The sequence below is a fragment of the Rhizophagus irregularis genome, chromosome 3 (assembly GCF_026210795.1).
Source record: "Rhizophagus irregularis chromosome 3, complete sequence".
Lineage (NCBI taxonomy): Eukaryota > Fungi > Glomeromycota > Glomeromycetes > Glomerales > Glomeraceae > Rhizophagus > Rhizophagus irregularis.
Genome location: NC_089431.1, coordinates 861,021 through 874,920, shown reverse-complemented (window position 1 = coordinate 874,920; position 13,900 = coordinate 861,021). Strand labels below are relative to the sequence as shown.

The window sequence follows — 13,900 nt, the reverse complement described above, 5'->3', positions numbered from 1 at the left end:
TGAATCCATTCCAGGGTATCATAATTTTATGCTATATCAGATTGCCTTTATAAGTGCCAAAGGTATAAAGGACACGAAGTGTCTGTAATACCGATGGCACAATTCAGCAATCCATTGTGGCATACTATTTTTATGATACTCTAAAAGGGATTCATTCGATGATTTAAGCCATTCATGCTCTAACCAAAAATATATAGCAGAAAGGCAACTAGATATATTGTAAAGCTTTCCCTGCTATACGAAAAAATCTGGGACAGTGAAGTCTAACCAAAAATCTGACCCAGGTCTAACCAAAAATGTATAGCAGGAAGGCAACTAGATATGTTTTAAAGCTTTTCCTCCTATACGAAAAAATCTGGGACAGTGAAGTCTAACCAAAAATCCGACCCAGATCTAACCAAAAAATGTATAGCAGGAAGGTAACTAGACATATTGTAAAGCTTTTTCTGCAATACGAAAAAATCTGGGACAACAGGTCTAACCAAGTCTAACCAAAAATCCGACCGAGGTCTAACCAAAAAATATACAGCAGGTAGTCAACTAGACATATTGTAAAGCTCCCCCTGCAATACGAAAAATCTGGGGACAATCAGGTCTAACCAAAAGTCTAACCAAAATTTAACCCTAATCATAAATTGCTCTGATTCTTTGTCGAAGCCTATTTTCATACCGATTTTGATAGTAACTCCCAATATGAGATTGACATCGACCACTAGATGAACCTGTAGGTTTACCACATACAGCACAAGGAAAGCGTGATTTTGTCTTCCAATGAATGCGACAACCTTCTGGCCTCACACAAGGATGACCACAAGGCTTTCCTGTGTTATGTAAATATTCACAAGTATATTCTCCAATCATTTTTATTAAGTATAAATAAGTTAAATTAAAAAAAAGTTTACATGATATAAAAATGATGTCTACCCAAGCTATACCAGCTAAGCCAACATACCATGAAATTGAGTCAGCTCTAATTGCAGTAATTAAAGCAGGCATCCTTTACAAGAAACCAAAAGATGGTAAATTCATGTTATGTTACAAACAAAGGATAATCAAATTGCGTCAAGCAGAAGAACCAGAAAATTTTGTTCTTGAAACAGCACAATCTATTCTACCTAATGAGACAAAGTATCAGCAAATCTTGGAAAATTATAAGACCTGGTATAGCAGAGAACCAAAACTTTTGTCTGCTATTAATAAGCTATACAGGTTATACTATGAATTGGCAAAAGACTACTTCCTCACAGACTCCCAAGCAGATGATGAGGTAGAAGACTATCTTAATTCATAAGTACCCATTGTGGTGGAATTTCTGTATCATCTGGTATAACCAAAAGTTCTTCCCTCACAAAGGATCTCTCTGATTCTTTACCATCATCATCAATAAGCCAGTACAAAACTGGTTGATTTTTCTGTGTTAAAGATATATGGATATGATAAATCTTAGGTGACCAATTCATATCTCCCTGCTCGACGTCTTCCACCTTCCAGATCATTTGGTTCAAGTAAGTACCTTACACTTATATTAGGTGGTAGTTTCTCTTCTTCATACCCAACAGGTCCATCACGAGGATAAGAAGATCTGGAAGACACTCGTGATTTTTTTATAGCTACAGCAGGAGATATACCAAGTTGTTGGGTCACTGAGTTATTTATACTTTCTACAGCAATAGGTAAGTTTTTTACCCAGACTCGAGATCTCGTTTTACCTAAAGTTAGTAAGTCAGATGCATCTTGAGAGGGAAATAGTTTCTCAACCAAGGTACGGTTATATCGCTCCACAATGCCAACAGTACGCTTAGACTTGGCCTTCTGAATCTTTACACTATGGGAAGTCATCAGCTTTTCACACTCACCTTTAAACTCTGAACCCCTATCTGTAATCAATAATTTTGGCCAAGTGAGCGGACATGTTGTATCATCATATACCTTTTCAAAAGCCCGAGCAATAGTATGAGAAGTTAAGATTCCCTGTCGATCTTTAACACTGGTTGAACCTATAGGGACACTTTCTTTATACCTCGATGCTATATCAACTATATTGAGACAGAAAAGATAAGTCACATATCCAACCTTGTCATATGGCATATACAAAATGTCAGCTTGATGAACTTCATTGGGAACTTGTATAGAACTAAAACTTACACGAGGGATAAATCGGGGATGAGGTTTGTGGACTTGATGTACTGCCTGTCTTTCAAGCCAATCCTGCACTTCATCTAAGGTGAAATCATATCCAGCATTTTGTGATGTCTCATACAACTTTTTGGCAGTCCTCTGATATCCAGATGGTTGGTAGAATATTCTGCATAAAGCCGAAGTCACCTCTACATTTCGTGCTTCATCAGAATCTATTGGAATAATAGGAATCAATGGGAGTTGAACAGGCATATCTTGATTTGTTAAATAGCAACTTTGATTTGCGCAAACAGCTAGTTCAAAAGGAAACAAATAATATTTCCAATAAGGAGAAAATCCGTAAACTCACAAAGGAGATAGAGGCATGTGAACAATATATCTTCTATCTTGAAAAAAATCTTGTTTCACGTGAGGATGATATCGATCAGTTAAAAGCAGAGTGTCAGTCCACTTTAGTTGAACTTGGAAAGTATCGAGATCACTTAGAGTTAAAGGAAGAGGCACTTGTTACCCAGGATGAACGTATCATTCAGCTTGAATACATAGTAGATAAACTCAAAAAACGCATTCAAGAATTATCTTTATGTAAAGGAAAGATAGAAATGGATGAAGATAATGAATTATTCAATGCTATTCTAAGAATACTAGACCGCCGATGGGCAGTTGCAGATTGTGTGTCTGAGATTCGACTATTTTTTGATCGGAATAGGATTCCAATTCTACAAGACATAGATGATGTCTTTAATGCTACCACTCAAAGTCTTGATGAAATTATTCGTCAAGCTGCTCTAATGCAAGAAATTGGTGTAGACCAACTAAATCAGATAGAAGGATTGCAGACATTACTTGGAGAATCTTTAGATCGTACAAATGCTCTTAATCAAAACTTAATAAGAGTACGTGATGATTTTACATATGAGACAAATGCTCGTAGACACTGGAAAACTGTTGCACAACAGAATCAAGCACGTATTGCAGGAATACAAATAGCCAATCTAGGTATACGTTTTCTGAATAGACGTAAAGATGCACAACTGGCAAACCAGCAGAATCAGCTGGTAAATCAACAGAATCAGATAGCAAACCAACAGAATCAGATAGCTGAGCATAGAAGGAATGCACACAGGCTGATGTTACGCTATAATGCTGATACAGAACGTTGGAGAAGAAGGCATGCAGGTTGTATACGTCAGGCACAAAACTGGCAAAGACAATATAGGATTTCACAGACCCAAGTACAAGCACAGGCCCAAAATATTTTAAATTTACAACAACAAATATTAGCGTTACAAAACAATCCTCCAAACATGGCTACAATACAAGATGTCATGCATACTATATCACCAGGTCTTGCACAGTTACCATTTTATGATGGACAAGAGCCGCCAGACTCTTATTATCAAAAGCTTAGAGCTGTCAATGAAATGGCTCGTCCACTAGCTGTTGCTGTTTTTAATGCTGCTATGAGGTGTAGTGTTATGAAAAATAAAATGTCTGGTAGATTTATTCCTGTTCCAGCAAATAATCCATATAATGCCAATGCTGCTATTAATACAGAACCAGAGTTTCTAAACTGGCTGCAAGGAAAATATAAAGATGTGATGGTTGGAACAAATCAAGGTGCTATAATAGCACTCATGAATGAATCATTTTCTCCTATAGATACACCAGATACATATGCAAAAAGGATTCGATCATTAGCACAAGGACAAGTATATGCTGAAATTTTACCTTATCTATATAATCATTTGCCTGATGTTTTAGAAATGAGAGTTAGAATTGCTGCTCCTGCTGATCTTGATGCTTTCTTTAATGAGTTGCGTAATAAATGGTATGAAAGTGGAGGGCGAAAAATCCAACCACTATAGTAGAACAACCACAGAATAGAACTGCATTAGAAAAGCTTGCAGATATAGCAGTACGTCTTGGCTATACTGGTGACATAACAAATCCTGTAGCAATACATACTTTCATTGAGAGTGATCTTACCAGAAAGTTAGGTGGACAAACACAACATCTAAGAAAAGATCACTTTGGAACTGGTCAGGTTAAAAAGGTGACAAAGACAACCAAATCTTCTCCTAAACGTCATTGCTCAAACTGCGTGGTAGAACAGGTCATTCCAAAAACAAGTATTCACGGAGTAGACGTACTAAGAAAGTTAACAATACTCACATAGTTGACTATGAAGAATCTGAAAGTGATGAGGAAACTGATGAAGAAACTGAGGAAGAGTTAACTGAAGAAGAAGAGGAGGAGGATGAACCTCAGAATTGCTTTAGTGTAAAAAAAAAACTCGTCAACGTGGAATTTCGGTAAAAAATAAAGGGAAAAAATCCCGTACTTCCAAATCTAAAAGAGAACCTATTCTCAAGAAAACTGATGAAGTCTTTCATGCAGCACTGAAGTCTATAATTGCTTCACTAGCAGTACAATGTCCTAAAGAAATCCTCCTACAGATTAATGCTTATACCAATCAAGCATATGAGAATCTGAAAGACCCGCTTTTAAACCATTTTGTTAGTGACTATCCAGTTAGTGAAAGAAAGAAACTCTGGGATGTTCTTTCAGCAAATATGCAAGACATTTTATCTCCTCTAGCTCATGCTGTAAATACAGCAACTCCACTATTACCAACTCCTCCTGCAGATGTACCATCTGAAGTAGAACAGAAAGAAGACAAAATACTGAACCATGCAATACGTGCCTATCAGCAGAAAAACCTATACTGGCCAAGACCCTTAGAAATCAACTTTCTCCAGTTAGATGATCCCAATGATGTAGCGACCATTTCCTGTAAAATCAAAAATGTATGCATACCCTATGCTATGATCGATACAGGGTCTGACTCTTCAGTAATCTCTGAAAATGTAGCTAAGCATCTAGGTCTCAAAATAGATCGAAAGAATATACATGCACTTAATGGTGTAGCTGGATCAACCAAAACTCTTGGCACTATCAATGAAATTCCCATAACTATCGGTGAAGGTACAAATACAGTCACTATATCAGACGAATTCTCTGTTATACCTACCGAGAAGGATCAAAATGGTAAGGACAAATCATTGCTAATACTTGGTACACAGTGGCAGTATCGTGCAGGTTGGGAACCTGTAGTAAAGGGTGAGTTCAAAGCAAATGTAAATGGACAGGTTGTCTCAATTCCTCTCTCTGTACATAAGGCACAACGTAATGTTTTTGCAGTAGATAGCCAGCCAGCCTATAAAAAAAAAACTAGCTGATCGTACCTGTCAGCATTGTGGGAAGGAATTCCCATATCCTTCTAATCTTAAACAACATTTTTTACGAAAAAATCCATGTGCAGTAAAAAAGTCCCATGTAAAGCCCATGCAAAGCCTATGTGCAGTTAAAATTTCCCATGCAAAGTCCATGCAAAGTCTATGCACAGTAAAAAAATTCCATGCGCAGTCCACACAAAATTTGAGTAAAGCAACAGTACCCATTCGTCTATTTCTTGATGAATAATGGGAACTACGACATAGAAGCAAGTTTTTTTTCTATTTTTCGTACTTGCTTCTTCATGGTATCAATTTCATGTCGTATCTGATGATTTGTCTTGATCAATTTCTCATATTCTTTAGTAAGGTTCTGCATGAATCGGCCAAAAGTAACCTTATTATATTCAAGCAAGTGCTTCTGAAGTATGGAAACCTTTTCACTAATCATGTCTTGTGTCATTCTGTTTCTTGGCATATATGTCTGTTTAACAGTTAGTCTCTGACGTGCTAATTTTTTCTGGTATCTTTCTACTTCATGTTTCAAAAATAACTCTACCATGGAATTTACTCCACTGGGCATCGGACACAGATAGTGGACTACGCTTCCTTGTTGTGAGACGAATCCATGCCTCATGTATTACAGAAGCTGGTAACATAACTAGTAGCTCAGTGTATACCTGGTTGAAAGACATTAGTTCTTATTACGAAAAAAAAATTTTGGAATTCCAAAGAATTCTGAAGAATTCCATAGAATATCTTATCATATGACACCTCCCAGAAATCTGTTAGATGTCATGTGCTAATGATTGTCTTTCTCTTAGTATTGAATAATAAAATGCCTCTACTAAGTCATAAAAGGCATTTGGAATGTTTGGTACAGGGCATTTCATAAATGCATCAATACTAGTCTTAGAACTTATGACCATTTTAGCTAATGCCTTTATACTTTTTATTGCATCCTCTACATCTTTAAAGAGACCTCTCTGAATTGTGATATGTATAAGGTCATCGATATATTCTTCACTATGTATATCATAGATTGGATCGTCTTTCATTTTAACTATCGGGAAAAAATATAATTTATTATTAATATATGCCTAAGTATCACTAAACTATTCTATATCATTCTAATATTTCTCTGGTAATCTGGTCCCTATAGCTATTTTTTCTGCTGCCTCATGACTTGTACCACGCTCAAGAAGTTTCTTATATACTTGAATACGCCAGTGTCCGAATGGTAAGGAGGATATACCATCTGACCAAATCCAGCGTTTTGTATCGATTGGGGATAATGCCTTCTTCTCTGACTCGATTAGTGATATTACATGATTTTTTGTACGCATTCCCACATTCTTGGCATAGAAGACACCATTTTCAAACAGACAGTCCCGATATACTTGAGTCATAGGATCGAAGATTTCATCTTTTTCTACTGTATCATCTAATAAAGTTCCACCTAAAGATGGGAAATATGTGTCCTTAGCCATATCACTCATACCCTTCTTGCTTACTCCTTTATGTTTGGACTTTGTAGACTTGTCTGCCAAGACATAGTGGTAGGATTTTGCACGGATGTGGTAGGATTCAGTAATTACATTTCCAGGAGTCTCATCCTTGAAAAGCCCGATTGTCTTGGTATCATTAAGGTCAAAGAGATCTGGACGCTCTGCCATATCCTTGTAAATATCTTCTGTCTCGACATGGTAAATAAAGGAGTCATATCCATATATCCAAGTCGTACTTTGTTTCCATACTTCTCTTTGACAAAACCATACCAGAAGCGGTACATTAAGAGTTTACTGAGACCAAGGACAGATGCACCGATAATGATAGGTTTATTGAGAATAACACTAGCCTTACCCATATGTGCTCCTACAAGTGTCACAGGTCGAATGAAAAAAAATCGGATTTTGACCCTTTTAAAATAGTTTTGCCGATATTAGCATATACATGCCGATTTTCGCGTATTTATGTATAGATTTGCCCATTTATGCCGATTTTTAATAAAATCCGATACATCAGTCGGAAATACCAATTTTTAATGGCCGATCTTTGTTAATATTAAATTCAGATGTTGTTATTATTATATAGTATTGTCCGCTTTTCACATCGGAGGTTTGATATACAAATCGGAATTCGCTCCTTTAAATATAGCCATGCCAATTTCAGTATAGCTTTCGATGAAATCCGATAATTCAGTCGGAAATATCAATTTTTAATGACCGATCTTTGTTAAATAAAACCGATATTAAATTCGGATGTTGTTATTATTATATAGTATTGTTCGCTTTTCATATCGCAGGTCTGATGTACAAATCGGAATTCGCTCCTTTAAATATAGCCATGCCAATTTCAGTATAGCTTTCGATGAAATCCGATAATTCAGTCGGAAATACCAATTTTTAATGACCGATCTTTGTTAAATAAAACCGATATTAAATTCGGATGTTGTTATTATTATATAGTATTGTTCGCTTTTCATATCGCAGGTCTGATGTACAAATCGGAATTCGCTCCTTTAAATATAGCCATGCCGATTACAGCATATCTTTGCCGATTTAAAGTATAATACTGTCGCGGTAATACTGCAGACTTAATAATTTTAATATATATATATATACACTAATGTACCGACTTCATAACAATGAAAATTCGGATAGAGAAGAAAAAAAGGAAGCATTGGAAAATAAGTGAATTAAACCTTCACGATATACTTAAAGATAATAAACTTAGGACCTTAGGTGGAAAATTAGTTAAGTGCTCTTAACTTAACAAATGGAAATATACTTATACCATATAAGAAAAAGAGAACATAATTATTTAAAAAAAAATTATTTTGATTTTTTTTTTATTATTATTATTATTATCAGGTAAGTTGGAGCGCGAACGTAATAAGTTTCTCGGATTTTTTAGAGCTTGATTTTCCGCTGAAATTAACAAAAGATATGTTAATGAAATAATATGAAATAATAGGACAAAGATATTTTTAAGTAATAAGGAAGATACTTACATCGTAATTTGCGTATTTGCCGGTGAAGAAGATAGAAATTGATTCTACTTCATGGTTCTCCAGCTCCTCAACCCTATCTTCTGCGTCCCAGAGTGCATTAATAGTCCTTTTGGTGAGCATTTACTGAGCAATAAAAAAAAATACATATATATAAAAATAATGGGTGGTTAGCAAAAGCTAAGTGAATAAGTCGATAGTCCTTGGAAGCATTCTTCAGGATTGTTCCATTTAAGAACCGAGACTGCCCTGGAGGTACAAGACCTCGTCTCTTCAGGTGACCCATCTAAGAACTGGACAGCTCTGGGAGTATAAAACTCCGTCTACAGGCGACTCCATTAGAGAAATACAACCATGAACCTTGCGTACGATACCCACTTTTCAAAAATTTTACGGTCGTCATACGCTTCGCTTTGAGCGTCTTAAAACGCTCCTTAGATTTTTTCTGCGAGGTTGTGGAACGGCGAGAACCCATAATGGCGTTAATAAAATATAATTGATGAAAAGACAAAAATTATTGAGCGAAAGTAAAGGGCATGGAATGATGAAAGGTAGACTTTATATAATAAAAATACGCGTCCTGAAAAACGCGAACAAGCTGATGAAAATACACGTGAATTTTAGAATAATTATTTTTAGAATAAGGAGAATAGCAACTTTAAATTAGTAATATATTATTTTGAGATTTGAGCCGATTTTTAATAACGTTATTCAAATTTATAGAAAATTCATTTTATTAAAATGTTATTTTTTTATTTAAAGGAATAACTGCCATATAATTTTTTATCTTTCTCACTTCAACATTAAATTACATGTAATATATTGGTATTATACTATCTCTATCCATAATTCTATATTACATGATTTTATGTCGTTATATACTTGACAATAAAATCTTATCTTGAGAATCATGAATCGGTTTATACCATTTAACTAGTGCAAGTAATTATTTAAATAGACCTGTCCCTTAAGGTCTATAGGTCCGGAATGTCTAAAAATTTGCAAATCACATGAATTTTCACTCTGGACCCACAATGGTTAGTATTTACGAGTGATAGTTTAGCCGTTTCCAAACTGATACATACGCCCAATTGCAACAATCATGATTAAAAAAAATACTTTTGTCAATTGATTGGTTACTATAAAATCGCCTTATATTGTTTGACATTCCAATTGTCGAAAACGGCAATAATCGTAGTATAATTATTTGTTAATATTTCACGTGAACAAACAAATCAATAATTATTTATATAAACCTTTCTCCATCCCTTTATCGAATTTTAGAACGATGGTTGATTGATTGTTTTGCTAAGTAAATTTCATTTTACGATTTTTAATAGTGATATATACATGATAATTAATTAAGTGATATCGATGGTATCAATTTTTAGTTTAATTTTAATAGTGATATACACATGATAATTAATTTAGTGATATCGATGATATTAATTTAATTAAGTGATATCGATGATATTAATTTTTAATTAAGAGATAACGATTATGATATTATTTTAATGATGTAAGTAATGGTTAAATAGGTGACTTTTCACCTTTCTTTTCGTTTCAATCTTGTTTCTTTACATTATTAAAATGAAAAAAAAATAAATTGACGCTTATTCCTATTTCACGTAGCGAATCACATCCTCGTTCTCCTTCTCAGGGTCGCTCTCAGCAATATCATCAATCTCCTTCCTCTCACTCCCATCGACGTCGACGTCGACATCATTCTCGTTCTCTCTCCCCCTCTCCCTCCTCTCTCTCTCGTCGACGTCGACGTCGACATCATTCTCGTTCTCGACACCATTATGATTCTCTCTCCTCCTCTCCCTCCTCTCACTCTCATCGACGTCGACGTCGACATCATTCTCGTTCTCGACACCATTATCATTCTCTCTCCTCCTCTCCCTCCTCTCACTCTCGTCGACGTCGACATCATTATCATTCTCATTCTTCCAATTCTCATTCTCAACAATCCTCTCTCCCCTCTAGGGGGAGATCGTTAACAAAAAGTATTATTATTTATATTTTTATTGAAATTATATTTAATATGACCTGTACTAATTACTTGTAAAATAATAGGAAATTTGCCGGATTTATCGGAAGGTGGTTATATATATATATTATTATCAAATCAATTAAAAATATAATAAATTTATAATATTTTATTAACTTCTGATAGGTGGACAACAGCAACATCATCAAGAAGAGCAATCTTCGCAATCTTTAGGTGAGGACCCATTCATATCATCGCTTCATCAACTTCGCGCTTCTTTGCATAACTGTTTTTCCTATTATAAAATTATTAAATCAAGAAATTCAAGAACTAAAAAGCGCGGTATCACAATTGTCTAGTCGACTGGAGGCTTTGACAGGCAGTAACTCCAGCCATTCCAGTGATAAGACGATCGCGAGTATAACAACAAGTGTTAATCGAAGTCTATCACCCGTAATAAGCAGAAATAAAGGAAAAAAACTATCACCAATGACTCCAGGCTTTAAAAAAACACTTCGTGTAAGTTACACCTCTATTATAAAATATTTATCTTTTATAATCTTTAATCATATTCATTATTATTTTAAATAGGATGAAGTTGTTCAAATCATTAATAATTTAGGTTCCAGAATTTCGTTTGATGTTTCACAAACGTTTAGTGACCAGAAGAAATCAATAAACAAAAAACTTTTACCAGCGGTAAAAGCGGCAATGAATCCATCGATTGAAGTATACGATACTGAGATTGTTAATGTAATCAAACAGCTTCATAAGTCTCGCCGAGATATCTGGAAAATAACCCAGGATGGCAAATTAGATACGCACAGTAGACGTCAACATATGACTTCTCGGCGAGACCAAGTACGAAATTTAATAAAATGCAAAATTTGTCAATTATTTCTAATTGTCTATGCAATCAATTAACATTATTAATTAACTATTAATTAACTTTTTAACAGAAAATGACGCGACGTAAACGCGGTTTACAACACATGATTAACACAAAAGACAAGGTTTTAAATGACTGCAAACCTCAAGAAATTACCTGGGACGAGTACATGAAAGATTGTGAAAAAATTGTAGTGATCTCGGAACTTCATTCCGATGAGTGGTCATCGGAAGATGAAAATCTTACCAACAATGAAAAAAATCTAGAGAAAAGACCAGAACGTTTAGATAAATCGAATTCTGTAATCAAAATACATGAAAAAAAATGGAAATCTACGAGAGTATGTAAAGTTATTTCTTTATCAATATAACATTTATAAATAATATTTTTTTTTTTAATTAGATTAGGAGAATTCTAAGTAGGGGCGGATGAAATCGGGGAGAGTATTGGAACTGGTCTAATCCGTATGCGTCATCGTTTAGATAATGTCATCGATAATAAAAGTAGACCGACAGAAATAATGCCAGACTGGTGGATTTCTTCCACCTGGGCGCCAGTTAGCGAAGACAGCGAAGACAGCGAAGACAGCAATGAAAGTCATAATGAAGGTGGCGATAATAATGATGACAATAATAATAATGATGACAATAATAATAATGATGACAATAATAATAATGATAACAATAATAATAATGATGACAATAATAATAATGATGACAATAATAATAATGATGACAATAATGATGAGGATGACAATAATAACAATAGTGGCAATAATAATAACAACGAATTCGATGACAACAACAACAACAACAACGATAATAACCCTTTAGTAGTTTTATAAATATAATATATGTAACAATAATATAATAATAATATAATAAAAATATGATATATCCTTTAATAAAAAAAATTAGTTATAATTTAATCAAATACAAATGTTATATAATTCAAATTCGTCATTCCGATTTACATATAAACAATTTTATATAAGATTCATTTGTTTTTTAAAACGAAATTTTTTTATTTAAAGGAATCACGGCCATATATTCTTTTATCTTTCTCGTTCCAATATTAAAATCACATTTTATAAATTTTCCTAATATATGATGTACCGGTATAATACTATCTCGACTCATATCATAAAACCCATTTGTCCATAATTCTATATTACATGATTTTATGTCATCGTCTACTTGACAAAAATATCTTGTCCTATGATCTTGGGCCGGCCTGTACCATTTAACTAGTGCTAGCGAATGAGTTAATGATGATGAATTTTTTAAATAAATAGTATGTTCAAAATAAAATTGAACTTGACCGGGGTATGTGTCTATAGTTCCATCTTCCTGCTCAAAACGAGCTAATATGTATGATGATTTCTCATGACGAGCTGCCTGAATGGAACCAAATATATCCGCCCCAATTCTTATTCTACCGTATTGTATAATTTTGGAAATTACAACAATATCGTTATTTGGACCCGTTATAGAATAAATGGGGACGAAATGTTCTTCATACAAACTATTATAAAACTCAACCAGTAAGTCCAAGACGCGGTTTGGGAGACATGTTTCTTGGCGCGGTTTCATTAACAACCCGGGAAAACGTTCTGTTCCATAAGCCGATTTATTTTCGATAAGTGAAAGCCTCAGAAAATTTTGATACTCATCACTTGTAAAATCGTCAAGTGCAGCCAAGCTTCCTGCAGATTTTCTAGGCTTTATAATGTCCAAAGTGGTGTTTAATATATTGCTATCGCAATTTGTGAGGTAATAGTTTAAAAAGGAACTTTCAACCATTATTTTTAATAGCTCTGGTTCAATGTTACGTTTGCTATTTTTATACGATCCTATGTTCTTAAGAAATAAATTGGTCAATCTGTATAAATTAAAAAAAACAATACGATTTTCAAATCGGCGAAATTAATATATCATACCTAGAATTCCGTTCATTCGTTCGAAGCTAAAACACCAAAATAAGGATAAAGGTCCATAATCTAAAGCGCATTCACATATGTGAAGGCATAAATGAAGATTTGGGCTTATTTTTTTGTCCGTATTTTTTTTCAATTAATTTATTCATTTCGAGTAGTTTTGTAAATGCTTCGTTTAGATCACTTTTTTGTAGTTCCCGATTTGTTAAAATTTTACAGGAACGTACGAAATAAGCAAGAATTTTTCGATCGATCTCTCCCAAGAGATTCCATGTGATAGGTATTGCAAAAATTAGAACAAACGTCTTCCACATGTCCGCCGTAAAATTTGAAAAGCCGTCGCCAGTGGCTATTCTAACGGGACGGCGACCGAGGTCACTTGGAAATTTTATCAAGTCGGCTCGCTCTTGCATTATTTTGAGCTTTTCATTATTTAATATACCTTCGTCGATCCAGAGCTTCATTACAATCCACTTTGCTACCCCCGAGAAAGAGGCAGTGCATGGGATCAACTACGCAAAAGCGCACAGAATTAAAATAAGGTAATTGGTATACTTCCGACCAACGAACATGATACTGTGAGACATGAGCCTTACGCGATTCTTCGGTTGCACATTTCTTCCATTCACGTGCCTTCTCCCTTATTAAATTAATATCTCTCTCAACAAACCAGTCGTCAATGTCTTCAAACCCACCA

General features: G+C 34.6%; 5 protein-coding genes across 5 annotated transcripts; 2 read left to right on the top strand and 3 right to left on the bottom strand.

Moving 5' to 3' along the window:
• Window positions 1-2,741: 2,741 nt before the first annotated feature.
• OCT59_020241 (uncharacterized protein) lies at window positions 2,742-5,381 on the top strand (the record flags this gene model as incomplete). Its single annotated transcript, XM_066149062.1, has 4 exons — window positions 2,742-3,960; window positions 4,038-4,181; window positions 4,256-4,422; window positions 4,515-5,381. 4 exons carry the CDS (start codon window positions 2,742-2,744, stop codon window positions 5,379-5,381), a joined length of 2,397 nt encoding a protein of 798 aa, XP_065990012.1.
• Window positions 5,382-5,631: 250 nt separating this feature from the next.
• Window positions 5,632-5,958, bottom strand: OCT59_020240 (uncharacterized protein; the record flags this gene model as incomplete). Its single annotated transcript, XM_066149061.1, has 1 exon — window positions 5,632-5,958. The coding sequence occupies one exon, from the start codon at window positions 5,956-5,958 to the stop codon at window positions 5,632-5,634; it is 327 nt and encodes a 108-aa protein (XP_065990011.1).
• Window positions 5,959-6,163: 205 nt separating this feature from the next.
• Window positions 6,164-6,433, bottom strand: OCT59_020239 (uncharacterized protein; the record flags this gene model as incomplete). The annotated part of the gene is made up of 1 exon (XM_066149060.1): window positions 6,164-6,433. One exon carries the CDS (start codon window positions 6,431-6,433, stop codon window positions 6,164-6,166), a length of 270 nt encoding a protein of 89 aa, XP_065990010.1.
• A 72-nt stretch (window positions 6,434-6,505) lies between these two features.
• Window positions 6,506-7,051, bottom strand: OCT59_020238 (uncharacterized protein; the record flags this gene model as incomplete). The annotated part of the gene is made up of 1 exon (XM_066149059.1): window positions 6,506-7,051. The coding sequence occupies one exon, from the start codon at window positions 7,049-7,051 to the stop codon at window positions 6,506-6,508; it is 546 nt and encodes a 181-aa protein (XP_065990009.1).
• Window positions 7,052-9,899: 2,848 nt separating this feature from the next.
• OCT59_020237 (uncharacterized protein) lies at window positions 9,900-12,111 on the top strand (the record flags this gene model as incomplete). The annotated part of the gene is made up of 9 exons (XM_066149058.1): window positions 9,900-9,904; window positions 10,018-10,394; window positions 10,465-10,488; window positions 10,565-10,612; window positions 10,698-10,897; window positions 10,970-11,239; window positions 11,338-11,607; window positions 11,670-11,685; window positions 11,750-12,111. 9 exons carry the CDS (start codon window positions 9,900-9,902, stop codon window positions 12,109-12,111), a joined length of 1,572 nt encoding a protein of 523 aa, XP_065990008.1.
• Between the last annotated feature and the right edge of the window lie 1,789 nt (window positions 12,112-13,900).